The sequence below is a fragment of the Propithecus coquereli genome, unplaced genomic scaffold, assembly GCF_000956105.1.
Source record: "Propithecus coquereli isolate 6110/MARCELLA unplaced genomic scaffold, Pcoq_1.0 Scaffold243, whole genome shotgun sequence".
NCBI classification, from domain to species: Eukaryota; Metazoa; Chordata; class Mammalia; order Primates; family Indriidae; genus Propithecus; species Propithecus coquereli.
Window position 1 is genome coordinate 715,757 of NW_012147986.1, and position 27,009 is coordinate 742,765.

A 27,009-nucleotide genomic window follows, 5' to 3' on the forward strand; every position below is an offset into this window, starting at 1 on the left:
AAACAGAAACTCTCTTCCTCCAGTTGCTTAGGCCAAAAACCTTAGAATTATCCTTGACTCCTCTCTTCTTCTCACACCATATGTCTAATCCATCAGCAAAATTTGCCAGCTCTACTTTCCAAATACATCTCAAATCCAAACGCTTTTCACCACCTCTGCGGTGAGACTGCCACTGTGGTCCAAGCCCTCATCATCTCTCGCCTAAACAGTCACGATGGCCTCCTTCTAATTTATGTGCCCACTTCCTTCCTTCTGGTCTTACAATCTGTTCTCCACATTAAGGCCAGAGTAACCTTTAACACTTAAGTCAGATCCTATCATTCCTTTGCTTACAAACTCCAAGGCTCCCATAGGGCCTCCAGTTATTTCTCTGTGGCTCCTACCACTCTCTGTATCACTCACTCCACTTGCCTTGATGTTCCTTGACCAGCTGACATGCATTCGGTTCAAGGTCTTTGCAATTGCCGGTCCCCAAGTCTCTCATATGTTTCCCCCAGAAATCTACATGGCTGTCTGCCTCACTTCCCCTTTCAGAAAGGTCTCCCAAGACCACCTACATAAACTAGCACTGCCTTCCCTGTTCTCTCCATCCTCCTCACCTTGCTTCATTTTCTCTATAACACTTATTACACCTGACATCTTCTATAATCATTTGTTTATTTATTATCATCTCCCCACTTCATACACCTAGTACTTAATATAGTGCATGGCACATAGATGGTGTTCAGTACATTTTTATGAAGTGACTGAGTAGAGCTGGATGAGGAATGTAATGATGGAGGAGACTAGAAAGGTTAGGATGGGCTGGAGTTTGGTGCCACGCTAAAGGTCTGAGTTGCATTTTTCTGGCAATAATCATTAAGTGTTTACGAGAGTATGGTAGGCAGAATAGTGGGCCCAGGAGATGTCCACATCCTAATCCCTAGAATCTGTGCATATTTTACCTTGTGTGGCAAAAAGGATTTTGCAGATGTGATGAAGGATCTTGAGATGGGAGATTATCCAGGGTGATCCGGGTGGGCCAATGCAAGCATAAGGGTCCATGTAAGTGAAGAGGGATGCAGGAATATTGGAGTCAGAGAAGGAGATGTAATGAGAAAGCAGAGGTCGGAGTGACAGGACTGCTGGCTTTGAGGATTAAAGGAGACCACCAGCTGTGGAATGCAGTCAGCCTATACAAGCTGCAAAGATCAAGGAAGTGGCTTCTCCCCCAGAGCCTCCAGAAAGAATGAAGCCTTGCTGAGATCTTGATTTTAGTCTAGTAAAAATCATTTCAGACTCTGACCTACAGAACTGTAAGATAATATATTTGTGTTGTTTTAAGCCATTAACTTTGTTGTGATTTGTTACTGCAGCCATAGGAAACTAATACATAGTAGTCGTGGTATAATTTTTATATTTTAGAAAGATGACTCCATCACATCTCCGCAACCTAAACCTCCAAACACTTATTCTGTCTTCCCCATTACAATGGATGAATATTGCTGTCCCCATCAAAAGCTAAAGTTAACTGTTGACTCTCCAAAATACCATCTGAAAAATCTGTTGGTCAAGTTAAATTTAGCTTGTTAGACTCACAGTAACAGGGGAGAGCACCACCTTGCTGGAATCTTAGTAGTCTCTCAGAATGGGGGCATTAGGACAGGATATTTACAGGGTTTTTGGGCCTGGGCTAGGTAATTTTAAGGTGGGTTTTGCAAGGTGGAGAACTGGTTAGGACTGGACAGAGTTTAAAGCAGCTTTGGATTCGTGAGCCCAGTTAGGTGAGAGTTTGGAAGCAAGTCTTGATGAACAAACAAGTCATTTTAGCTAGTTCATAATCTTATCTTCCAGGAGCAGGTATTTTCTGGAGCAATCAGTTATTTTTGCTTAATTGCAATGTTGTTTAATACAAGGACAGGAAAGTATGCCCAGTCCCAGTATTGTTAACTATAGGAACAGGGAATTATGTTAGTATCAACTCTCACCAAAAATTCTAATAGTTGTCTGGGTTCCATTCCTTCTCTTTCTTCGAGGACTCTCGCCCTCCAACTTGCCTCTTTTTTGAGCATCGTCAATTATCTCACGTTCCTGAATCATTCTCATCTCTTATAAACTAAACTAAACTAAAATATAATATAATAAAATAAATCCCCCCACTGGCCCCTTCTACATCTGCCCTTTCTTTGTCCCTTTATAGAAAAACTCCTTGAAAGAGCTGTCCGTGGTGATTGCCTTCACCTTGTCACCTTCCCTTCCTGCTGGCTCTCCCTCCTTTGCCCTCTAGGCTTGCGCCACACCAGCCTTCTTTAGGTCCCTGGGATACTCCAAACATGTTTCTGCCTTAGGGCTCCACACTGCCTGTACCCTTTCCCGCTACTGCTCCCCCTCTCCCACTGTCTTCACGTGGCTACCTGCTTCTTGTCATTCAGAGATCAGGTTAAATTTCACTTCCTCAGAGACACCTTTTGTAACCATCAATCCAGAAACTCCTGTGCAGGCTCTATTGTGTCACTCCAATAAAAAATATTTACTGATTTTTATTGTGGCAAAATATATGTGCCATATAATTTATCATTTTAACTGTTTTTACATGTACAATTCAGTGAGATTTTAAGGGCATACACATTGTTGTGCAACCATCACCACCATCTCCAGAACTTTTTCATCTTCCCAAACTGAAACTCTGTACCCGCTAAAGAACAACACCCATTTCTCCCTCCCCTCAGCCCTTTGGAACCACTGTTCTACTTTCTGTCTCTATGAATTTCCCTATTCTAGGTACCTTATCTTGGTGGAATCATACAATATTTGTCCTTTTGTGTCTGGTTTATTTCACTTAGTATGTCTTCTTCAAGTTTCATCCATGTTGTAGCATGTGTCAGAATTCCATCCCTTTTCAAGAATGAATAATATTCCACTGTATGTATATACTACTTTTTATCTGTTTATCTGTCATTGGATATTTGGGTTGTTTCCATAGTTTGACTATTGTGAATAATGCTGCTATGAACGTTGGTGTGCAAATATCTGCTTGAGTCCCTGCTTTCAATTCTTTTGGTTATAGACCAAGAAGTGGAATTGCTGGATCATATGGTAGTTCTATGTTTAATTTTTGAAGAACCGCCACAGTGCTTTCCACAGAGGCTGTATCATTTTACATTCCCATCAGCAGTGCACAAGGGTTCCAATTTTTCTGCGCCCACACTAAAACTTGTTGTATTCCGTTTGTTTATCATAGCCATTCTAAACGGTGTGGGTGGCATGTAACTCCATTTTAATTCTCTAAATAGTCCATGCAACTATCTGAGTTTTACACACACACACACACACACACACACACACACACAAGTTTTCTCCCCCAACTGTATTGTAAGCTCAATAAGAACAGGAATCTTGTCTCTCTTGTTTACCACTGTATCTGCAGCATCTAAGAGTGCCTGGCAAATAGTGTCAACAACAACAATATAAATAGCTACAACAAATACAATAGCCAACATTCATCCAACACTTACTATGTGCCAAGCACTATCTTATAACAATATAACAATCCTATTGGAGAGGTGTTATTATTATTATCCTGATTTTACAGATAGGAACATTGAGGTACAGGGAATGTAGGCAATTTGCCCAAGGTCACACTGTTAGTATCACTGTTGTGGCTCAAAAAATACATTTTGAATAGAAGAGCAAACAAATGAATGGTGGGGAAGGAGGACTTTAGGAAAATGAATTGCTAAACTGTTATAAAACTCCTGGCACAAGATGTTACACCTTGATCTGTGGTAGCAGTGTGGCGTAGGACAGGAAGGGGGGATCCAAGCCACCGTGGAAGTAGAATCATTGACAAGATTTCATGATGTACATGTGTATTCAGGAATGTCTCTCTAGGGTGCGGGAAAATTAGATTGCCTAGGATGGCACACAGGTTATGAGAGGGGCCTTGGAGACAGAGTTGAGGAACGCCTGCATTTGGAAGGTGAGGAAAAAACTAACCCTAAACGTGCCTGATTATACCATACATTTTGGTACTTTGTTATTTTCAACTTAACACACTACTATATCGGTCTTTGTGAAGTTTCCTATTTGGTGTAGAGCAGGATAATGTCTCAAGTTTTTATTCTGACTTTCCTTCTCTTGATTTTCTTCTCCCATTCCAAGCAGGCAGTTGGGTTTTGGATACCATTGGCAAAGCCATTAGCATGGCAAGGCAAGTAGTCAGAAGGAAGTCTAAATTCCTCGGTGAGTTGATGCTAGGCTTGGGAAGAGGAAGTGAGCTAATATCTGAAGTAATTAGGCTGAAGTGGAGAGGGTAGAGGGGAAGGAAGAATGCTCCAAGATTTGGGGGGGTTCCCAAGAAGGAGAGACCCCTAGCCTGTCCTCATGGGACACTATAGAGGTGGTGAGACAGTAGAAAGGAATGGCCACCCAGTGCTCTCCAGACACAGGGGCCCTAACCCCACAATGCTTCCTAAGGGGAAGAGTAGTCTAGGAGTTGTGGAGCTATTAATACTTCACAGGACCACCGGGGCTGGGACAACAAGCATCTCGGGGGCTCCCCTGAATGTTCTGCTCCAGCAAAGCCACCTGGATCTTTTCCCAAACCTGGATTGAGACTGAATTTCCCAGTAGCCCAGCAGAATGGGATTTGGAGGCAGATTTAATTTAATTGAAGGGAATTGGAGTAATGCACCATTTCTTTTCTTTTTTTTCTTTTTTTTTTGAGACAGAGTCTCACTCTGTTGCCCGGGCTAGAGTGCCGTGGCGCCAGCCTAGCTCACAGCAACCTCCAACTCCTGGGCTCAAGCGATCCTTCTGCCTCAGCCTCCCAAGTAGCTGGGACTACAGGTACGTGCCACCATGCCTGGCTAATTTTTTTTATATAGTTTTAGTTGTCCAGCCAATTTCTTTCTATTTTTAGTAGAGACGGAGTCTCGCTCTTGCTCAGGCTGGTCTCGAACTCCTGAGCTCAAGCAATCCTCCTGCCTCGGCCTCCCAGAGTGCTAGGATTACAGGCATGAGCCACTGCACCCGGCCAATGCCCCATTTCTTGCATACCCAATTTATAAAGTAAAATTTATACTTGCTTTGTGTGTGCTATGCCTGCTTCCCCAAATAGATGATGACATGCTTTCTGATGTAGAAATCCTTTTTTATCATTCATTTGATCAACAAATACTTATTAAGCATCTACAATGTGCGATGCACTGATTTAGGTACCAAGTATGTATTAAACAACTCAGATATGGTCCCTGCCTCCCTTGGATTTACAGCCCGGTGAGGGAGAAAGAAAACAAACAAACAAACAAATGTTATTTAATTACAAATTGGGATGAGTGATACAGAGGAAAAGAATGGAGTCTTTGTCTTAGCATCAGAGTGCCTTACTTAGGAGCTGGCCCCTAAGCCAGCATGGCCACAGTGAAAGGAAGTAGGCGTACTAAGGTAGCCCACGCCTCTGCTCCTCCAAGGTTGAGCAGCATCTCAACCTTGGTCCTGGGCCCAGTGCTGCTTTCTGGAATGCTCAGACCTTCCCCATCTTTTCAATTTTGACTTTTAATACTTCAACTGCCATGCTTGAGTTGTCAGCCATATTCTGTTTGTTACGGTCTCTGAGGAGGTAACTAGCCTAACACCTACTAACTCCGACTCGTCATGCAGGTCTCAACATAGATATAAGTTGCAAAAGCCTGAAGTGGTTCAGATTGTGGTGCTTTTGATGGCCTGAAAGGTGGCCGATGTAGCTGGAGGGGTGTGGACACAAGAAGAGTGGTGCAAGGTGAAGCCAAGGGTGGTTGGGGGAAGGTGCCCGGGGCCAAGGTATAAAGTTTGGATTTTGTTCTAAGTGCAATGGGAGCCATGTGAAAAGTTTAAGCAGGGGAGTGTCAGTCTAATTTTTGTTTTAAAACATATCCCATCATGCTAAGTATTAGGGTAAATGACTGTCTGTTTGATTGTTTGATGACTACTTGCTGAATTGAATCAAACTAGGGTTTGGTGGAGGGAGGGAGAGGATCCCTCTGTGGAGTGCCATTCTCATGGCTAACAGAGACTGGCAAGTTAAAAGCCCAAAGGTTCAGATTGGAATCCCTTTCAAATGTCTAACTAGAAAAGTGGAGCAGCCCTGTGACAGTCAGATGTTGGAAAAATTGACAAGGTGCCCTAATTTCCTCCTGCTCAGTCTTTCCCTTTTCCAGTCTGATGAAATCACTGGGGAGTATTATTTTTTGTAATCCCCTGTGTTTCTCAATTTAGGTTGGTGTGTCAGAGATTCCAGGCAGTTTACGAGTAGAGTAAAGTCCTGAGTGAAGCTTATGATTTTAGGGGACAGATACTTTAGCGTGAAGAGCAGGGAAGAAAGCTGCTCAGACATGGAAGGACATCTCTGGGCAAAGGAATGGACCCCAAAATCATGATCACAGAAGTCGTCTCAGACAGGGACATGTGGACAAGGTCTGAGTTCCTTCATAAGCCCTATGGAAACATGGGTGATGTCAGTGTGATGGTGGACCCAGGGGCCCAGCAGAGCAGGAGGCTGGCATCACCACTCAGGGGACCCAGTGAGCTCAGACTCCAGGGAGGCCTCTTCACAGCCCCCAAGGATGCTGGAGCAGCAAACATGGCCAAGAGGTCTCTGGGGGCTGAGCTGCTTTCATCTTTGTTTAGTTATCATTTTTTTTGCCTTTACCCTCCTGCCAGCATAGAATCCTACCTCGACACTGTGTAGAGAGACAGAGGAAGGAGTATCAGTGCTCTGTACCCGGGAAACTTTAGGCCTTATGGGGATACATATTTCTTCCCCTAAGAGAGCCATCTACCGGGACAGACCCACACCCCCAAGGAGCTCATGGTATAGGTGGAGAGACAGACTTGCAAACTAATAAAAGCAATTTTAAGAAGTGTATGAGCTTTGAAGTTAGGCCTGCTACCAATCTTCATCTGTCACTTAATTATTAGCCATCTGACCTTGGGCAAGTTATTTAACCACATTGGGCCTCAGTTTTTTGATCAATAAAAGGGAGACAACAGTTCTTGTTTCACATCGGGATGACTGTGAAGATTAAATGAAGGAAATCATATTACGTTCCTAGCATTCAGAAGGTGCTTAATAAATAGTACTACTACTCAAAGTCACACAGTGTGACAGGGACAACATTGAGTGATCAACTGCCTGTGGTAGGAAGGGAAGGCTAAGCATGAATTCGCCAAGTAAGCAATAGGGAAGAGGAGGAAGAGTATTTCATACAGAAAAAGCAGAATAGGACAGGCAGGTGGCTCACTCCTGCGATCCCAGCAGTTTGGGAGGCAAATTGAGCCCAGGAGTTCCAGATCAGCCTGGGCAACATAGCAAGATCCTATATCCAACAAAAAAATTTAAAAATTAGCCAGGCATGGTGGCACATGCCTGTAGTCCTAGCTCCTTGGGAGGCTGCAGTGGGAGGATCACTTAAGCCTGAGAGTTCAAAGTTACAGTGAGCTATGATTGTGCCACCACACTCCAGCCTGGGCGAGAGAGTGAGAACCCGTCTCAAAAAAAAAAAAAAAAAAATCAAAACCAAAAATAAAAGTAGCATATGCAAAGACAAAAATAAAAAGAATGAGAAGTAGTTATTCATTTCAGCTCAAGATTCATGCTACATGAACCAAATGCCTTCTCTTCCAGGCCCTTTGCTAAAGCGCTGGAGCCACAGAGGTGAATATAATATTAACATTTATTTTAAGTACTTTGTATCTATTAATTCAATTTAACCCTATGAAGTAGGTACTATTATTATCCCCATATGACGGATGAGAAAAATGAGGATAGAGAGATTAATAACTTGCCCACCACACAACTAAAAACTGATAGAATTAGGATTTTAATCTCTACTGTGTGACTCCAGAGTCTGTTCTCCTCACTACTCTGCTAGGAAAGCTGTCCTGAGGGTAAGAAAGTGGTAAAATCATGTGGCAACTCCTGGGACAGAGGTATACACAGGAGGCTGAGAGCCCAGAAGGGAGAATGAGATCATATAGGGAAGACTCCAGAGGAGAAAATTGGTGTGTTGTTCCAGGTGGAATGAAGAACATTAACAAAACAATGTCAAGAATGGAGGCAAGGCCAGGTGCGGTGGCTCACGCCTGTAATCCTAGCACTCTGGGAGGCCGAGGCAGGCGGATTGTTTGAGCTCAGGAGTTTGAGACCAGCCTGAGCAAGAGCGAGATCCCGTCTCTACTAAAAATAGAAAGACATTAATCGGACAACTAAAAATATATAGAAAAAATTAGCCGGGCATGGTGGTGCATGCCTGTAGTCCCAGCTACTTGGGAGGCTGAGGCAGAAGGATTGCTTGAGCCCAGGAGTTGTAGGTTGTTGTGAGCTAGGCTGATGCCACGGCACTCTAGCCTGGGCAAAAAAGTGAGACTCCGTCTCGAAAAAAAAAAAAAAAAAAATGGAGGCAAGTAGACTATAATAGGTCTGATGTAAGATGCAAGGACCTGAATTAGGTAGACCAGGGATAGATAAGATAAAGAGAAGTGAACAGGTGAGAAAAATAAGCAGGATTTGGTTGTCTATTGGATGTAGGAGATGAGAAAAAAGGAGGAATCTGGAATGACTGCCAAGTTTCTGGTGAGAGCACCTAGGTGCCATTAATTAGATGGGTTTGAGAAGTGAGAAAGCATAAAATCAATTTTGAACACATTGAGTTTGAAGCATCTAGGAGATATTTAAGAGGAAATATCCATTTAATAAAATAGTCGGAGACTTTGTTATCCCACTTTCAATAATGGATAGAACAACTAGGAACAAGAGAATAGAAGGCTTTGAACAACAGCCAAACACACATTCTTCTCAAGTGCACATGAAACACTCTATCATAGACCAAATCAATAAATATTAAAAGATTGAAATAATAAAAAATGTGTTTTCTGCACCATAATGGAATTAAATTAGAAATCAATAGCAGAAGGAAATTTGGGAATTCACAAATATGGAGCAATTAAACACCACATTCCTAATAACTAGTGGGTTGTGAACAAAATTACAAGGGAAATTAAAAAAATATTTCGAGATGAATGGAAATGAAAACACAACACCTGAAAACTTATGTGATGCAGATAAAACAGCACAAACAGGGGGCTGGGTGTGGTGGCTCACGCTTGTAATACTAGCTCTCTGGGAAGCTGAGGCAGGAGGATTGCTTCACCTCAGGAGTTCAAGACCAGCCTGAGCTTTGAACAAGAGTGAGACCCATCTCTACTAAAAATAGAAAAATCAGCTGGGCATGGTGGCGCATGCCTGTTGTAGTTCCAGCTACTTAGGAGGCTGAGGCAGGAGGATCCCTTGAGCCCAGGAGTTTGAGGTTGCTGTGAGCTAGGTCGATGCCACAGCACTCTAGCTCGGGTGATAGAGCGAAACTGTCTCAGAAACAAACAAACAAAAAACAGTACTAAGAGGAAAATTTATAGCTATAAATGCCTATATTAAAAAGCAGAAAGATCTCAAATCAATAACCGAGGCTTCCACCTTAAGAAACTAGAACAGTAAGAGCAAACTAAACCTAAAGCAAGCAGAATGGGGGAAATAACAAAGATTAGAGAACAAATAAATGAAGTAGAATAGAAAAACAATAGAGAAAATCAATAAACCAAAAACTAGTTCTTTGAAAAGATCAACAAAATGAGAACACCTTTAGCTAGACTGGAGAAAAACAGAGAGAAGACCCAAATAAAAGAGAATAAAATATTTATAAATTTAATGAAGAAGTGGAAGACTTGGCACTGAAAACTGCAAACATTGTTGAAAGAAATTTTTAGAAACCTAAATAAACGGAAAGATATTCCATGTTCATTGATCAGAAAAGTTATATTCTTAAGATAGCAGTATTCTATAAAGTGAACCATAGATTCACAAATTTCCTATTAAAAATTCCTAGCTGACTTTTTGTTGTTGTTGTTTTTGTTGTTGCAGAAATTGACAAGCTTATCCCAAAATTCATTTGGAACCCTAAGGACCTAAGAATAGCCAAACAACCTTGCAAAAGAAGAATATAGTTGGAGGACTCAACCTTCTTAATTTCAAAACTTACTACAAAGGTACAGTAATGAAGAGAGTCTTGTACTGACATAAAACTAGATATATGGATCAATGGAATATAACTGAGAGTCCAGAAATAAACTTTTGTGGTCAGCTGATTTTCAACAAGAGTGACAAGATAATTCAACAGAGAAAGAATATTCTTTTCAATAAATGGTATGACAACTGGACATTCACATGCAAAGCAATGAAGTTGAAGTCCTACCTCACACCACTTACAAAAATTAACTCAAAGTGGATACAGACCTGAGTCAATGCTATACAACTCTTAGATGAAAACATAGGATAAATATTCATTACCTTGGGTTAGGCAATGGCATTGTTAGATATAATACCAAAAGCATAGATGACAAAAGAAATAGATAAATTGGATTTAATTGACATTAAAACTTTTGTCCTTTGGAGAACACTATCATGAGAGTGAAAAGACAGCCCACAGAATGGGAGAAAATATTTGCAAATCATATATCTGATAAGGAATTCATATCCAGAATAAATAAAAAGCTCTTATAACTCAACAATTAAAAAAAACCAAATAAACCAATTGAAATATGGGAAAAAGATCTGAATAGACATTTCTACGAAGAAGATATACAAATGGCTAATAAGGACATGCAAAGATGCTTAACATTATTAGCCATTAGGGAAATGGAATTGAAACAACAATGAAATGCCACTTCACACCCCCTTGAATAGCTAAAATGAAGAAGACATACAAAAACAAGTGTTGGCAAAGATGTGAAGAAACTGAAACCCTTATATATTGCTGGTGGGAGTGTAACATGGTGCAGACACTTTGGAAAACAGTCTGGCACTTCCTCAAAATGTTAAACATAGAGTTACTATATGACCCAACAATTCCACTTTTAGGTATCTATAAAATATATGTCCATATAAAAACTTGTACATGAATATTCATAGCAGCATTTTTCATAATAGTTAAAAGTGAAAACAACTCAAATGTCTATCAGCTGGTGAATGGATAAACATAATGTGACATAGCCATACAATGGAATATTATTTGACCATAAAAAGGAATGAAGTACTAATACATGCTACAATATAGATGAACCTTGAAAACATTATGCTAAGTGAAAAAGGCAGACACACAAGGTCACATATTATGTTATTCCATTTATATGAAATGTCCAGAATAGGCAAATCTGTAGAGCCAGAGTAGTTTAATTGTTGCCTAGGACTGGGGAGGTTGGTGTGAAATGGGGACTGATCGTTAATGGGTATGGGGTTTCCCTTTGGGGTGATGAATATGTTCTAAAACAGATTGTGGTGACTGTTGTGCAATTCTTTGAATATGCAAAAAACACTAAATTATAGAATCTGTGAGAATAGGAAAGCAGTTGTTTTTTTATGCTGTAAGTTTGGTGTGACTTGTAACATAGCAATAGTACTAGAATAAGGGAGTTCTCATCTAATGATGTCTTTCTTAAATGAAGAAGAGGAGTGAGGCAAACTACTGTGTGTGTGTGTGTGTGTGTGTGTGTGTGTGTGTGTGTGTGTGTAGTGGAGTTCTAAGGGTTAAGCAGACTAGTGAGGTGTCACACAGCTGCTGAGGAATATGTGGGCTAGAATTTACCATGGCCAGGTGCAAGGCAGTGGGGGCGGTTGGGAGGCATACAGACCTTTGCAGAAATTGGTACCTTGGGGTAATGGCAGCACCAGTTTGAATGTTTGTGCTCTCTTCTCTAGTTGCCCTTGGCAGTTCAGGTGTATAGGAGTAGAGAAGGATGATTGATTCACAGTTGGGATTTGGAAGGTAGTGAAGTGGGAGGACCGGGGCCAGGCATTGAGGATGATGATGGAAGAGTAGAATCATCAACTTTGTCTCAGGAAACTGTAAGGGTCATAGTGTCCTCAATGGGAGGCCAAAACTCATTTAAGGCGGGAGTATTCTGGGCAAAGGTTAAAAGAGGCTGGCTTAAAGTAGAGGTCAGGAGTAGGAGAAATCATAGAGCAGTAAGGGAGAGAGATAATCTGAGAGGTTTACATTTGGATAGTAGTCAGGGCGATTAGGGTTAGAGGCAAAGATGAAATTTTCTGGCCTGTTTTCTGGATGGAGCTCTGAATGAAGGTCAGTGGGCAAATTTGCAAAGACTGATCTCTGCCCCGACCATGTTGGCACAAGACAACCAGTCTATGGGTCTGCTCAGGTGCAGCTGTTTATTCCAGGGGTTCTTGTCTTTGTGTAGGACTGGAATGGAACTATCCAAATTTATGGCTATTGAATAAATAATAATAGGTGGTGGTTTATCTGTCAGAGAGATGATGGGAAGAAGTAAGAGCTGATTTTGTCATGAAATTTAGAAATTTGTTTGAAATACTGAGTTTGAAGTGGTAGCAGGATATTAGGCAGCAATGTCCAGAAGGCAGCCAGAAATCTGGGACCGAAGTTTGAAGGAGAGCTTTAGGAGTCTAGATTATTTTTGACCCTCTGGGATTAAATGAGATCACTCAGGGAGAGAGTACAAAGTAGCTAGAAAAGAAAGTTGGGAAGAGGACCAAGCCAGTAGACAGACTGAAAAATGTGGTGAAGAAGATTAAGAAGATGTAAGCACAGTGGGAACAGAGTCAGAAGCATTAGGTGCTGTAGAAGCTAAGGGAGGGGAAATATTTTTGGTTTTTTTTGTTTTTTTTTGAGACAGAATCTCACCGTGTTGCCCGGGCTAGAGTGCCGTGGCGTCATCCTAGCTCACAGCAACCTCAAACTCCTGGGCTCAAGCGATCCTCCTGCCTCAGCCTCCCGAGTAGCTGGGACTACAGGCATGCGCCACCATGCCCGGCTAATTTTTTCTATATATTTTTAGATGTCCAATTAATTTCTTTCTAATTTTAGTAGAGACGGGGTCTCGCTCTTGCTCAGGCTGGTTTCGAACTCCTGAGCTCAAACAATCCGCCGCCTTGGCCTCCCAGAGTGCTAGGATTACAAGCGTGAGCCACCGTGCCCAGCCAAGGGGAAACATTTTTGAAGGAAGGAAAAGAGTATTAGATAGCTATTGTCACAATAAAGCTGTGTAACCAACCAACCAACCCAAAAGGCACTTATGAGTCTGTGGTCAGCTGGGGTGGCTCTGCTTTGGGATGCAGTTTGTAGGCTGGCTGGGTAGCTCTGTTCAACATGTCTTTCGTTCTTCCTGGACTGGTGGGCTATGCTGGGCATGTTCTTCTCGTGGCGATACCAGAGAGGCAAGAGAGCAAGCCCAATGATGTAAGTGCATTTCAGGCGTCTGCTTAACATTTGTCTATCCCATTGGCCAGAGCAAGTCACATGGCTGAGCCCAAAGTCAAGAGTCAGAGACTACACCCTGCCCGTAGTGGGAGGAAGTGCAAAATCACATGGAAGAGTGAAAAACTGGGAATAATAATGCAAAGAACTGCAGACAAATATTCACGTAGGTCTGTACTCTAACATTTTGTGAAGACCTGGGTTAAGGGTATGAAAGGGAGCCCATTTCCCCTTTTCATCCTATTCCTTGATTCCATATAGCATCTGGGGTCAACAATGTCAAATCATAGAGAACAGGTAGGATGAAGACCAGAAAAATGTCTTTGGATTTGGCAATTAGAAAGTTTAGGATCACCTTAGCAAAGTTGTTTCACTGGAGTGTTTTGAGTTAAGACGTTAAGAAGAAAGTGGGAGGTGAAGAGGAGGAGTGTAAAATACATTTCCACGTGGTGAAGAGAATGGAGGAACTGTGATAGTTTAGGGAAGCAAGGTTGAGGGGATGGATTTTTGCTGGAAAGACTCAAGCTTGTGTTTACTGACCATGGTAAAGCAAAAAGGGGAAGCTGTAAGAAGGAAGAGAGATGATTGCAGGAACTGTCAGAGAGAAACAGGAAGCAACTTCTTCCAGAAGAGAAGTTGACTTTGGAAAGTAATAGAAATCCCCATTCTTCTTACAAAGAGGATGAGGAGGAGTTGGATGAAAAGACAGTGAAGGGGAGGAAGGATGAGGACTTACTAGTGGCTGGTGGTCCTGTCAATGAAGCGGGAGGCAAAGATATCTTCTAAGAATGAGCAGGATGGGGAACAGAGTTAGGGTCTTATGTAGGGAAGAAAGGATTATAAATGGATTCTATGAGCAGGAATAGAAGTCAAATGATGGGTGAGCAGCCCTGAGGGCCCAAATGATATTGAGTAACATAAACATGTCCTAGTGCTAGTTGCCATGGACATGTTTGTCTTATTTTCCCCACTATAACAGAAAAGGGAGAGATTGGCAATACAGACCTGAATGAATGAATGAATGAATGAATACAACTGCAATAAAACGTAGAGTATCCAATAACAGATGCACGACAATAAATGATGCTGTACAAAATCCTTTGGAGAATCCACCAGATTTAAGCTTGTTTTTGAACTTCATGGTGGTAGGAAGTGCTCCTTAAAATTTTTGCTTTACAAACATTTACTCTTTGATTCAACCCACCACCACTATGACCACCTTCCCTCACTGATTCACCAAAAACTGGGTAATTGTCTTACTTGTTTTTATTAAGCTTTCCTAAATGTATGTATAGCTCACATTTATTTCAATTTTAAGTATTAGAAGTGTTTCAGGTCTTTATTTAGAACTATAGTGATGTTTTTGTGATCAGAAATATGCCATAAGAACTGAACTCTTGTTTATATCAATTAACCTACGGTAAAATTGGTTTCATTTTAGTTTCTCTTAAAATCGCAGTTTCCAAGAACCTATTGACAACGTTAAGTGAAGACTTACTGTACTAAAGTAAAAGATGAGGCTGTGAATGTATTGCCAATGTGGCGTGAGGAACCTGCCCGAGATAGTTGGGATCCATGAGGTCAGAGTGTTGGGTGGGTTATCCACGTCGATATTGAAGTATCTCAGGATGATGGCAGAGAATGAGGTACAGAGGGAAACTGTGAGCTAAGTGGTAAAATTCCTGAGGAATATGGACATGAGTAGATCATCATGGCACAACCTGCTGCCCTAGACTTCAAAGAAGAGTTGAGAAATCAAGGTGTTGGAACAACAGTTTAGAAGTGGCAGTGGGAAGCAGTGAGAACACTGATGCTGTACATCTACCAATGCAGAAGAGAAAACCAGTTTAAGTAAGTGGAAGGGTGTGGCTTTGTGAAGAGGTCTGCCAGCTGATTTGGAAGGAGTTTTGGAAATGATACAATCTATTATACTAAGGTGGAAGCAGCTGCAGAAAGGCAGAACGATTGTCTTAAGCTCACACAATAAGCTCGTGGCAGCGGAGGGAGTGGGTGGGGACAATATGGGCTATTGGTTAGGAAATAAGCCTTTGAATCAGATGGACCTGGTTTGAATACCAGCTTTATTATTTACTGGCTGTGAGATGTGGGGTACTACCTAATATCTCAGCTTTCTCGTCTGCAAAGTGGGACGCATAATAGCTACTGAAAAGGACTGTTGTAAGGATTTAAGGAGGTGATGTATGTGAAGTGCTTACTTTGTGTATCTTACCTGGCACATAGAAAGTGCTCAATACATTTTAACTGGTAATGGTGGAACTGAATCAAAAGAACCCTGACTCTCAGTTCTGAGCTTTTCTGGTCATTCCACACTAACCTGACAGTCTCTTTATTTGGAGAGAATGTCAGAGAATGTCTCTCTATTAACATTAGGCAGCCCATCTTCACTGGAGTTTTCCTGTACTACTCACTCCAGACTCCTTGTCAGTAAGATAGTGGGCCTCTGGCCTCTGCGGAGGCTCCGAAAAACTGCTGACATTGGTAGAAGGTAGTTTAATCACTACTATACATATCTGGTCTACATACCAGTTTGCTTCCTGTGATGGCTGAAAAACTTTTTGCTGAGTGAGATGCTAAAATGGGTGCCTGATGGGACCCTCTGTCATGTATTTCAAGGAATCTTTAGAAATGTGAAATCCTCCATACTCTCCTTCTTCCTCTTACATCTGTCTGGAATTGTTTAAGCATGAGTAATGAAATAAAATGAGGACAGCCACAGATTATCTAGAAACAGACAGGTTTAGCAACTTGTCTGGTTCTTGGCAAACTAGGACTTATAGTCCATTCTCCTCATATTGGTTTGTTTATTTTTAAAATGTATTCTCATGAAATAACTACCATTTTTATTGAAAAAGCAATACATTCACCAGAGAAATAATTCCGAAGTGCCAATCATATATAATTAAAAATTACCTTGTTCCTACTTCAGGTCCCTTACTTCCAATCCTACTCCTGGCTGCCACTACTGTTAAAAGTTTTTTTGGTAACTTTTCAGAAATTTTCTATTTTTGTAATATTTTATGTATATGCAAGCACATATATGAGTACTTATTGTTTAAAAAACACACAATGGCATAATCTATAAATTGTTTCATGCCTTGCTTTTCTCCACTCAACACTACGACTTGGAGATAGTTTTATATCTGAATATAGTCGTTTGTCTTTCTTTTTAATGATTGTGTAGTAATCATAGTATGGCTGTAGCTCAAATTATTTAGCCTTAACTTCCAGTTTGGTTCTTCTGACGTGTCTTTTTTTGTTGGGTGGCAACACTATTTTCCCAGTCCTTTGACTGTAAACCTTGGAGTCATACCCATCCTCCTCCTTCCCGGTTTCTAGTAAATCCTGCCAATTTCTCTTTTATAACGTTTTTCCTGTGTGTCCATTATTTTTCATTCTCATTGGCGCCTCCCTGGTTTAAGCCTTATCATCTCTTATAGCATCTTCCTAGCTCCAAATTCTCTATCTCTGCACATCTTGCACGTCTGTTCTTGACTCAATTTCCTAATGCTAAGGTTCTGCTTGTGTCAGTCCTCTTCTTAAAAAGCTCCTGTAGCTTCCCATTCATTGTGTTACATAAAAACTCAAGCACTGATCAATAAATCTGATTTTTATGTTGTAATCCAGATAGTTTATGAAATGCAGATGCCTTGATCAGAATCTCCATATATAGGACCTTTAGCCTGTATTAAAAACCAAAAATGTTTCCTTGGCTGGGGGCAGTGACTCATGCCTGTAATCCCACACTTTGGGAGGCTGAGGTGGAAGGATCACTTGAGGCCAAGTGTTGGAGGCCAGCCTGGGCAACATAGCAAGACCCCATCTCTATAAAAAATTAAAAAACTATTCCAGCATGGTGGTGCAGTATGGTGGTGCATGCCCCTAGCCCTGGCTACACGGGAAGCTGAAGCAGAAGGATCACTTTAGCCCAGGAGTTTGAGGCTGCACTGAGCTATGATCATGTCACTGCACTCCAGCCTGGGCAACAGGGAAAAACGCTGTCTGAAACAAACAAACAAACAAACAAAAGTTTCCAGGCCCTTCTGATGCAGTTTGTTGTTGGACAAGTGGAACTATTACAATAAACTACACACTTCTCAGCCCAATATTTAAGGCTCCTCACAATTTCTCTCTAAGGTACCTTTCCAGCCCCATCTCTTACTTCTATACTTTTTTACACGTCAGTGCAAATAAAATTCTTGTCGGCTGTCTGGATGCTTCTCACATCTTCTAGCCACGCTTTTTAACCTTCCAAAGCCAATCTCTTTACGAAGCCGTTGCAGCCAATAGAGGTCCCTGAACTCGATTCTCTGAACTGGCTTTCAGCCACATTCTGCTCTGTATCATAGTTTTGTTTTCTGCAGGTCTCCGCGTGTCCCCCCACAAGACTGTAAGATCTCTGTCCCCAGAACCTAGTTAGTCCTTATTACTCACGCCTACAGAGCCTTTTGCACTTAGTGAGAAAGGTGTTAAACAAGAATTTGTGGGATTAGGGCCATTGCCTGACTTGGTCATCACTGTATATGCAGTGTCGTTAACTCTTTCTGGTTTATAGCTGGCTTTCAACACGTATTTGTGGATTCAAAGAGTAAATGAACAAAACTCAGCTTAACATTGTCCGGAGAACTACAAATCCCAGCGGACATTGCGCGGAACGACGGAGGGCGCGGTGACGCAAGGGGGCGTGCCGAGTCTGAGGGAGGGGTCGTCCTGCGGGTAGCCGGAGGCTGGGGTAACTGTGGAGCCTAGGGTGAGAGAGGGAGTGTTGGGGAGCGAAAGGTGAGCCGAGCTGAAGTGGGGGACGCGCTGCTCGGTACCCCCAGTCTATGGAGCGGGGTAAGATGGCGGAGGCTGAGAGCCTGGAGACAGCAGCAGAGCACGAGCGAATCTTGCGAGAGATCGAGAGCACCGACACGGCCTGCATCGGGCCCACGCTCAGGTACCCCGGGTACCGGGACCACCAACGGGCTGGCACGGCCGGGACGGGGGGCGGGCTCCTTTGGGTCAGTGCCCGGCCGGCCGCCCCGAGGGCCGGAGCCGGTCCCTCCCTTTGGAGAGACCTACTGGCGATCTGCAGCCTGGGCTAGGCGGGTCTCCCTATGCAGCCCCGACGCGGGGTCCCTTCTCGACCGCCGGCGCCCCACAGTCCAGTTACTCTGGAGGCTCCTCCCTCGGGGCTAAAGCAGCCTTCGTTCTCCCTCCGAGGCTAGCCCAACTCCGGGGAGCGAGAGTGCACCCGACAGATGGTGGCTTCTAGCAGATCTTGCCCCTGGGGACATCACCCTTTTCCCTCCGACTCAAACCCCGTCCAGCCCTAGATGTAAGTCCTGCTCTTCAGGCAGAACAGAATTCCACCCCACGGTCTGTTCGACATTAAACTTTCGCCTGAAAAATCACAACCACTTCTGAGAAACGAGTCCCTGAAAATCCTAGGCCCTAGATGGAAGTTTCCCTCAACCCGCGCCCCTTTTCTGAGAGCTGCTGCTCCTTGAACCCAGTTAAGAAAATGACCCTCCCTCGGGTGCAGCCTCAGGGTATTCTCATCGCTGAGGAAAATTTACCCCGCTCCCGCCCCCAAGTTACCATTACTTTGCACGCACATCTCCATTTTTTTTGTAGATGTCAAAACAAACCCCGACCTGTCTCAACTTATTTAACAAAATTTAAGTAGTACCTGTTATGTACAGTGACGACATTGTATTAAATGATTTACAAATATAACTTATTTAAACCACAAAACAATCTTATTAGGTGGGTACTCTTATTATTCTTATTTTACATATGAGGCACAGAGAGGTTAAGTGACTTGCCCAAGGTCACAAGGAAAAAAAAGTAGGGAACTCAGATTCCTACTCAAGCAGTCAGGATCCAGACTCTTAACCCCTGCTATTCTGCCTCAACTGGGGTTTACCATCTACCCGCACTTCCTGTCGATAATTGCTCAGCAAGCCCAATTTTGAACTACTTTTCCCTTTCCCCCCAGGTTACTGGTGTCCTAGAACTAATTCATCCTCATCCCTTCCTGTTGTTCATTCTGGTCTCCACACAGCCAATAGATAGATAATTATCTTACCTTCCTTGTACAATCTTGGATCACTGCTCCTTCCTTCAAAAAAGTTATTACTCACTGCCTGCTTTGTCATGGGGAGAGTTGGCTCATGAAAGGCTGATTGAAGGAAGGGCAGGCTACGGACTGCTCCTCATCTCCACTTGCACAGCTTCCTTCTGCAGGGCACATTTTAAGAATTTAGTTTTCTCTTGGTATCTGTGGGGGATTGGTTCCAGGACACCCTGCAGATACTCAGATCCATGGATGCTCATGTCCTTTATATAAAACGGTGTAATATTTGCATGTAACCTATGCACATCCTCCTGTATATTTTAAATTATCTCTATATTACTTATAATACCTAATACAATATAAATGATATGTAAATAGTTGTTATACTGTATTGTTTAGGGAATAATGACAAGAAAAAAAAGTCTGTGCATGTTTAGTACAGAAGCAACCATCCTTTTTTTTTTTTTTGAATAGTTTTTATCCAAGGTTGTTGTACCCATGGATACATAAGGTCAACTGTATATGCATTATGGTTCAAATATAAGTTAACCATTCCCCTTAAAATTTGTTTCATTATTACTGAGTTTTTTCCCACTGGAAAGTGGGGTTTTGTGGAGGTAGATGGATTGAGGAATATTTTTCCCCAAGGAGACACTGTAAAAAAAAGTTTGAAACTCACTGGACTGTCCTACCAGTTTTAGTTGCTTTTCCTGACTTCCTTATTATTAGGGGCTTTTCATTTTTAGTCTTATCTTTGGCAGGTAACCCTAAATCTTACTATCAGACCCAAAGTTCAATCACTTGAACATATTTATTTATTTATTTTTTTGGGGACAGAATCTCACTGTGTTGCCTGGGCTAGAGTGCTGTGGCGTCATCCTAGCTCACAGCAACCTCAAATTCCTGGGCTCAAGTAATCCTTTTGCCTCAGCCTCCCGAGTAGCTGGGACTACAGGCATGCGCCACCATGCCCGGCTAATTTTTTCTATGTATTTTTTAGTTGTCCAATTAATTTCTTTCTATTTTTAGTAGAGACGGGGTCTCGCTCTTGCTCAGGCTGGTTTCGAACTCCTGAGCTCAAACAATCCGCCCGCCTCGGCCTCCCAGAGTGTTAGGATTACAGGCGTGAGCCACCGCGCCCGGCCTACTTGAACATATTTTAATACAAGTAGTACTCGCTGTTTTTTTCTTTCATCTTGCTTTTCCATGCTCCTATTCATTCATAGGAGATGATCTCACCTTTTTTCCCTATCTTATTCAGAGGCAGCGGCATGCACAGACTTGATGTTTCAGATCCCATGCCTTACCCTGTATGTTCCTCTGTTGTCATCATCTCCTGCTTTTCCATCACAATCATTAAACAGATTTGATTAAGGCAGTAGGCTCTCTTCCCTTAACTACCCTCAACTATAAATCTCAAACTTCTCTCCCCCTCTTAATAGTATATCTTGCCTATTTCTCCCATCTTTTGAGGTGGCATTTTTAAGGCACCAAATTATTAGCTGTTCCTGAGATAGGTTTTCAAACTGAAAAGGAACTAAAGAACAGAGAATAATAGTAAATTGATAGCAGATATAAAATTAGTATACCCATCCCTAAAATTCCAGCTCTTTGAAAAAGTCCACTTTGGCTGCATTGCCTAACCAGACTCTTACGCCAGCTGTTATTTGTGTATCATTATTTGCTTTCTTTCCCTGCTGTGATACCAAATTATTTTTCTAATCTTACAACTTTTTGTTTGGGAAGTTACAGCGGCTTGACTTTTTCATTATATGACTATTCTTATTTTAGTCTTGAACTGTATGTGCAGTGTTGGTAGATTCCCACCTTTCCTTTTTCATTATAATTCTGAAATGCCCAAGCATATCTACACCTATAGATGCTGTTGCCTAGCAAATTCTTTTCAGAAAGCAGCCATCTCTTTCTTCTCTGTCTTCATCTTAAAAATTATTTTGTTAGTCCTAATTTTGGAAAGAGGCCCATAAGACATTAGGACCTGTCCTGTTTTTAAAATAGTATTGATTCTTGCTTTGTATCACAAATACTAAAATTTTTTTTTTTTTTTTTGAGACAGAGTCTCACACTTTTGCCTGGGCTAGAGTGAGTGCCATGGAGTCAGCCTAGCTCACAGCAACCTCAAACTCCTGGGCTCAAGGATCGCTCAAGCGATCCTTCTGCCTCAGCCTCCCTAGTAGCTGGGACTACAGGCATGTGCCACCATGCCCGGCTAATTTTTTTCCTATATATTTTTAGTTGTCCGATTAATTTCTTTCTATTTTTAGTAGAGACGGGGTCTCACTCTTGCTCAGGCTGGTCTCGAACCCCTGAGCTCAAACAATCCGCCCGCCTCAGCCTCCCAGAGAGCTAGGATTACAGGCGTGAGCCACCGCGCCCGGCCTCAAATACTAAAATTTTGATTACAAATCACTCATGAGTAATAGCTCCACGTTTTCATTTTTCAAATCCCATCTCTACATCTGTACTCTTCTTTCGTATCACTTACTGAATAGCAGTCATTTCCTGACTTTGCTCTCTCAGTAATAGCAGTTAACATTTAGTCTAATTGTTTTTAAGATTTTGTTTTCAAACTTTAAAATTTTACAGTGAAATACATTGCCATTTAACAAATACCTTTATTGAGGTATCATTCATATACAATGTACCCACTTAAAGTATACAATTAAATGGTTTTTAGTATGTATATTCATAGAATTGTGCAGCAATCACCGCAATCTAATTTCAGAACATTTTCTTCACCCCCCAAAGAAGTCCTATACCCATTAGAAGTCACTCTTGATTCTGTTCCCCCATTCTCCCCAGGTAATCACTATTTTCTTTCTTTATTGGTTTGCCTGTTCTACGTATCTGGACATTTTTATAAATAGAATCATACAATAAATGTTTTTTTGTAACTTAGCATAATGTTTTCAAGGTTCTTCTATGTGGTAGCATGTATCAGTATTTCATTTCTTTTTTTTGTTGAATAATATTCCATTGTGTGGATATACTACATTTTATTTTTCATTAGTTGATGGACATTTGGATTGTTTCCATTTGGGGCTGTGGAACAATGCTGCTATAACCATTTGTGTACTAGTTTTTGTGTGGACATGTTTTCATTTTTCTTGGATATATAGCTAGGAGTGGAATTTGTAGGCCATATGGTAACTCTGTTTAACATTGTGAGGAACTGCCAGACTGTTTTCCAAAGTGTCTGCACCATTTTACTTTCCATAGCAATGTATGAGGGTTCCAATTTCTCCACATCCTTGATAACACTTGTTATTATCTTTTTTATTTTAGCTACCCTTGAGGGTGTGAAGTTGCATTTCATTGTAGTTTTGATTTGCATTTCCCTAATAGCTGTTCTTTTCGTGCGTTTTTTGGTCATTGTTTATCTTCTTTGGATCCTTTGCCCATTTTTAAATTGGGTTATTTGTCTTTTTATTGTTGAGTTGTAGGAATTCTTGATACATTCTGAATATAAGTGTCTTATCATATATCTTATCAGATATATGATTTGCAAATACTTTATCCCATGTTGTAGATTGTCTTCTTACTTTTTTGATGTCTTTCACTTTTTTAACTTTTGTTACACTTAAGTTTTTAATTTTGATGACATCCACTTTATCTATTTTTTTCTTTTTTTGCTTATGTTTTTGGTGTTGTATTTAGGAAGCTTTCGTTTAACCCAAGATAATGAAGATTTGCTCCTATATTTTTTCTAAATGTTTTATAATTTTATCTTTTACATTTAGGTCTGTGATCCATTTTGAGTTAATTTTTGTATATGATATAAGGAAGGGTGTCCAGTTTTATCCTTTGGCATGTGAATATCCAGTTGTTCCAGCACATTTGTTGAGTACCATCTTTTTAAAGCCAGATTCCTGATTGATTTATTTTGATCCTACCATGAAATTTATGTTTCTTATTTGTGGCAGCAATATAACATCCAAGACCCCGTCATTGAGTTTCTTTGACTTTTCTGGTTATTTGACTTTGCTAATCCCCCTCATTTAATATTCTTCCCCATGGAGAAGATTGCTGTAAGGTTTTCAGCTAAAGATTTTTCTCTTTTTAGCTCAATCCTTGCCTCACATTTTTGAGGTTCCTGTATCATAAAAATGATGTGATTGCTATATTTGATCTTGGTAAAGAACTTTATTTTAGGGACTGATTCTTGTTTTATGGAATTATTAATATTTTGTGTCATACTACCCAGGCTTATGAGTAACAAAAAGTATATTATTGATAAAATCTTACCTGTTTAATCTTTTTCACTGTTAAGACATTATGTCAACATTATAAGAAATTTGAAAACTAGATTAAAAATTACTTATAAGCCTGTAACACAACTGTTGTTGTTTTGGTGCTTTCCCTTCTAGACCTTTGCCTATACATTAGGTTGTTATAAAGCTGTACTTTTGGTGCAGGAATAATTTTCTATTTTGCTTTTTTAAGTTTGTTTATAAATTGGCTCTTAGAGGAAGCAAACTGGGGAGGATATTTTCAAAAGCTGTTTTACTTAATGTTGTTTCATGATTAAATATGGAGACCTAGCATTCCCACTTACAACTTCGGTGCCTTTGACTACATGGCTCTTTTTTTCCATCCTCTTGCCCCCTCATTAACTCAATTGAACAGAAATCAGTTAATTGTAATCCTTGGTTCACCATGCTTTTTCATTATTGGTCCATGACCCTCTTTAATCAATTAATTAATCAATTTATTTTTATAAGTAACCTACCACCTAAGTGGGCAAATTTTTCTCATCTATAAAATGGGATACCATCTACATTGGAGAAAGAATACTGAAAGAGAAAAAAAAAGATATAAAACATCCTTCATGGTACCTGCTAGTCAGTAGTCAGTCAAATGTGAGTCATCTTCTACCTTTACCCTTGGGTTTGTTATGTGGGTATAAGTATTGCTATTTTTGTATTAATAGTTTTGTTAATTTGGTGGCTAACCTATTTTTTTTCTTTTCTTGCTGCCACATATCTGAAGGATATAATACTCATCAATAATCAGACCCTGGGAGAGCTTATTTTGGGATGGAGTAGAGAATGGAGGATGAGATAGTAAACAAATTTATAAAAGCCTTTCAGGTGATTCTGATATACTCCATCCTTGACAATCACTGTGGGGAAAGACATTATCTCCCATTGCTGATTGCTTATTTTTTAATAGTAGCTCCCTTCTAAAAATAACATTTTTATATTTTAATTATAAATGTAATATAATGGCTTATAAAAAGATAGAAGAAACAGACAACAAAAAACTTAATCTTACTACTCTCCACCACCTTTATATTTGTATGTTTCCTTTTAACTTTTTCCAAATGCATTTTCTTACATTCAATATTAGATGAGTATTGTGTGTGTCTTGCTTTCTCAGTTAACATGTTACATGCTATTTCATACATTATTATATATTATATAGAAACAATACTTGAATGGCTTTATTAATGACTTAATGTGTTCATATATTCATTCAACAAATATTTACTGAGCAATGTCTGTATGCCAGATACTCTCCCAGGCTCTGGGATATAGCAGGGAACAAAATAGACAAGTCTCTACCCTTAGGGAGCTTATATTCTAGTGGGCACTCACAGAATAAACAAACAAATAAATAGATACATATTTAATGCTATTTAATAATTAATGTTACATAGTGACAGGCATATTGCTTTCAGTTAGGTAGCTAGGAAAGGTAGTTCTGGCAAAGGTTTGAATAGAGTAAAACAGCAAGCTGTATGGCTATCTGGGGGAAATACCTTTCATACAAAGGGCACAGTGAGTTCCAAGACCCTCAGGAGAAGGATAATGGTGGGAAAGTAGTCAGGGTCCAGATCATCTAGACTAAGGAAGACACTTTGATTTTATTCTAAGTATTATGGGAAAATAGAGAATTTTTATTCTAAGTGTTATAGGAAAGGACAGGAGAATTGTTTTGTTTTGTTTTTTGAGACAAGATCTCTCTCTGTTGCCTGGGCTAGAGTGCGGTGGCATCTTCATAGCTCACTGCAACCTCAAACTCCTGGGCTCAATCAATCCTCCTGCCTTAGCCTCCCAGGTAGCTGGGACTACAGCGGTACACCACCATGCCTGGCTAAATTTTCTATTTTTTGTAGATATGGAGTCTCACTATGTTGCTCAGCCTAGTCTCGAACTCCTGGCCTCAATCAGTCCTCCTGCCTCAGCCTCCCAGAGTGCTAGGATTACAGATGTGAGCCATGGCGGCTGGCTGACAGGAGAGTTTTGAGCAGGAAAGCAATATGCTGTCACTTAGGTTAAACAAGGAATATTATGACTGCTGTATGGAGGCAGAATAAGAGAGAAAACAGGGTAACCAGTCAAAGGATGTTTGTAGTTATAAGAAACAGGAGATGGTTGTGGCATGCAATAGTATATTAGGGAGGAGGTGATGAAAAGTTGTTGGATTTAGAATATGTTTTGAAGATAGAGCCAAAATGATGGGTTAGTTATGGGAGTTAAAGAAGAAAATAATTTCAAGGATGATTTCAATGCTCTTTACCCAAGTAACCAAATGAGTGGCAGTGCCAATTATTGGGATAGGGAACAATGGGGGGGGGGACTTTTTTTCTTCATAGAATTTATTACTACCTGACAAATTTATTTATTTATTTATTTATTTATTTTTGAGACAGAGTCTCACTGTGTTGCCCGGGCTAGAGTGCTGTGGCGTCAGCTTAGCTCACAGCAACCTCAAACTCCTGGGCTCAAGCAATCCTCCTTCCTCAGCCTCCCGAGTAGCTGGGACTACAGGCATGCGCCACCATGCCTAATCCACCCGTCTCGGCCTCCCAGAGAGCTAGGATTACAGGCGTGAGCCACCGCACCCAGCCACAAATTTATTTTTTGATTGTCTACCCTATTAGAATGTCTATTCCAGGAGGGAAAGTGGTCTTGTTTCTTTGTTTGCTGCTGTACCCTGGGAACCTGAAGCATGTCTGGCATATAATTGGTGCTCAATAAATATTTGTTGAATGAATAGAAAATAATTGTATCATCAACTGTTAATTATCTAGGGGTTGATGAGCTGATTTGCAGATTAACTGTTAAGAAAACATATGACTAGCTTTTGAGAAAAAATAAAACTGATAAAAATCTTGAAAGCCTCAACATATCAGAAACATTTACTTTTTGTAATTGCATATAATTTTATAGTCCTTCTTTCTCTTCATCAATCAAAAGTATAATCTAAAATAACTGACTCCTGAAATGTCATTCTTCAGTGTTCTGTGCAGTGTTGTCAAAAGTTTTGCAAGTTCAGGCATGGTAACTCTAATGATTAAAACATTATAATCTAAGTGCATGTTCCATAAATAAAGCTTAACATTTAGCAAAAAGTTGAAATTGTACATTTGGGAAAAAGGAGGTGGATGGTGTTAAATAACTTTCATTACAATATAGAATAGGAGAATAAATTTTTTGGTGGTTTGATTAAGAGAAATTAGCTTTAAAATACGTCCTCATCCAGGGAGGGTAAGGGCATCATACATAACCTAATGATCTGTACCCCCATAACATGCTGAAATTAAAAAAAAAAAATACGTCCTCATCGAGTTGTCAAGCAAAGTGTAAAATGAAAAAATTGTGAGAACAC

The 27,009-nt window shown here is 40.7% G+C and overlaps 1 protein-coding gene across 1 annotated transcript in view; it reads left to right on the top strand.

The window, feature by feature from the left end:
- The first annotated feature begins 18,005 nt into the window (after nt 1-18,005).
- Nucleotides 18,006-27,009, top strand: part of EXOC6B (exocyst complex component 6B) — a 595,194-nt gene continuing 586,190 nt past the window's right edge. The window contains exon 1 of the mRNA XM_012646509.1: nt 18,006-18,255. Within this exon, the coding sequence (XP_012501963.1) occupies nt 18,143-18,255 (113 nt within the window). The 5' untranslated portion in view covers nt 18,006-18,142. The remainder of the gene's footprint in view (nt 18,256-27,009) is intronic.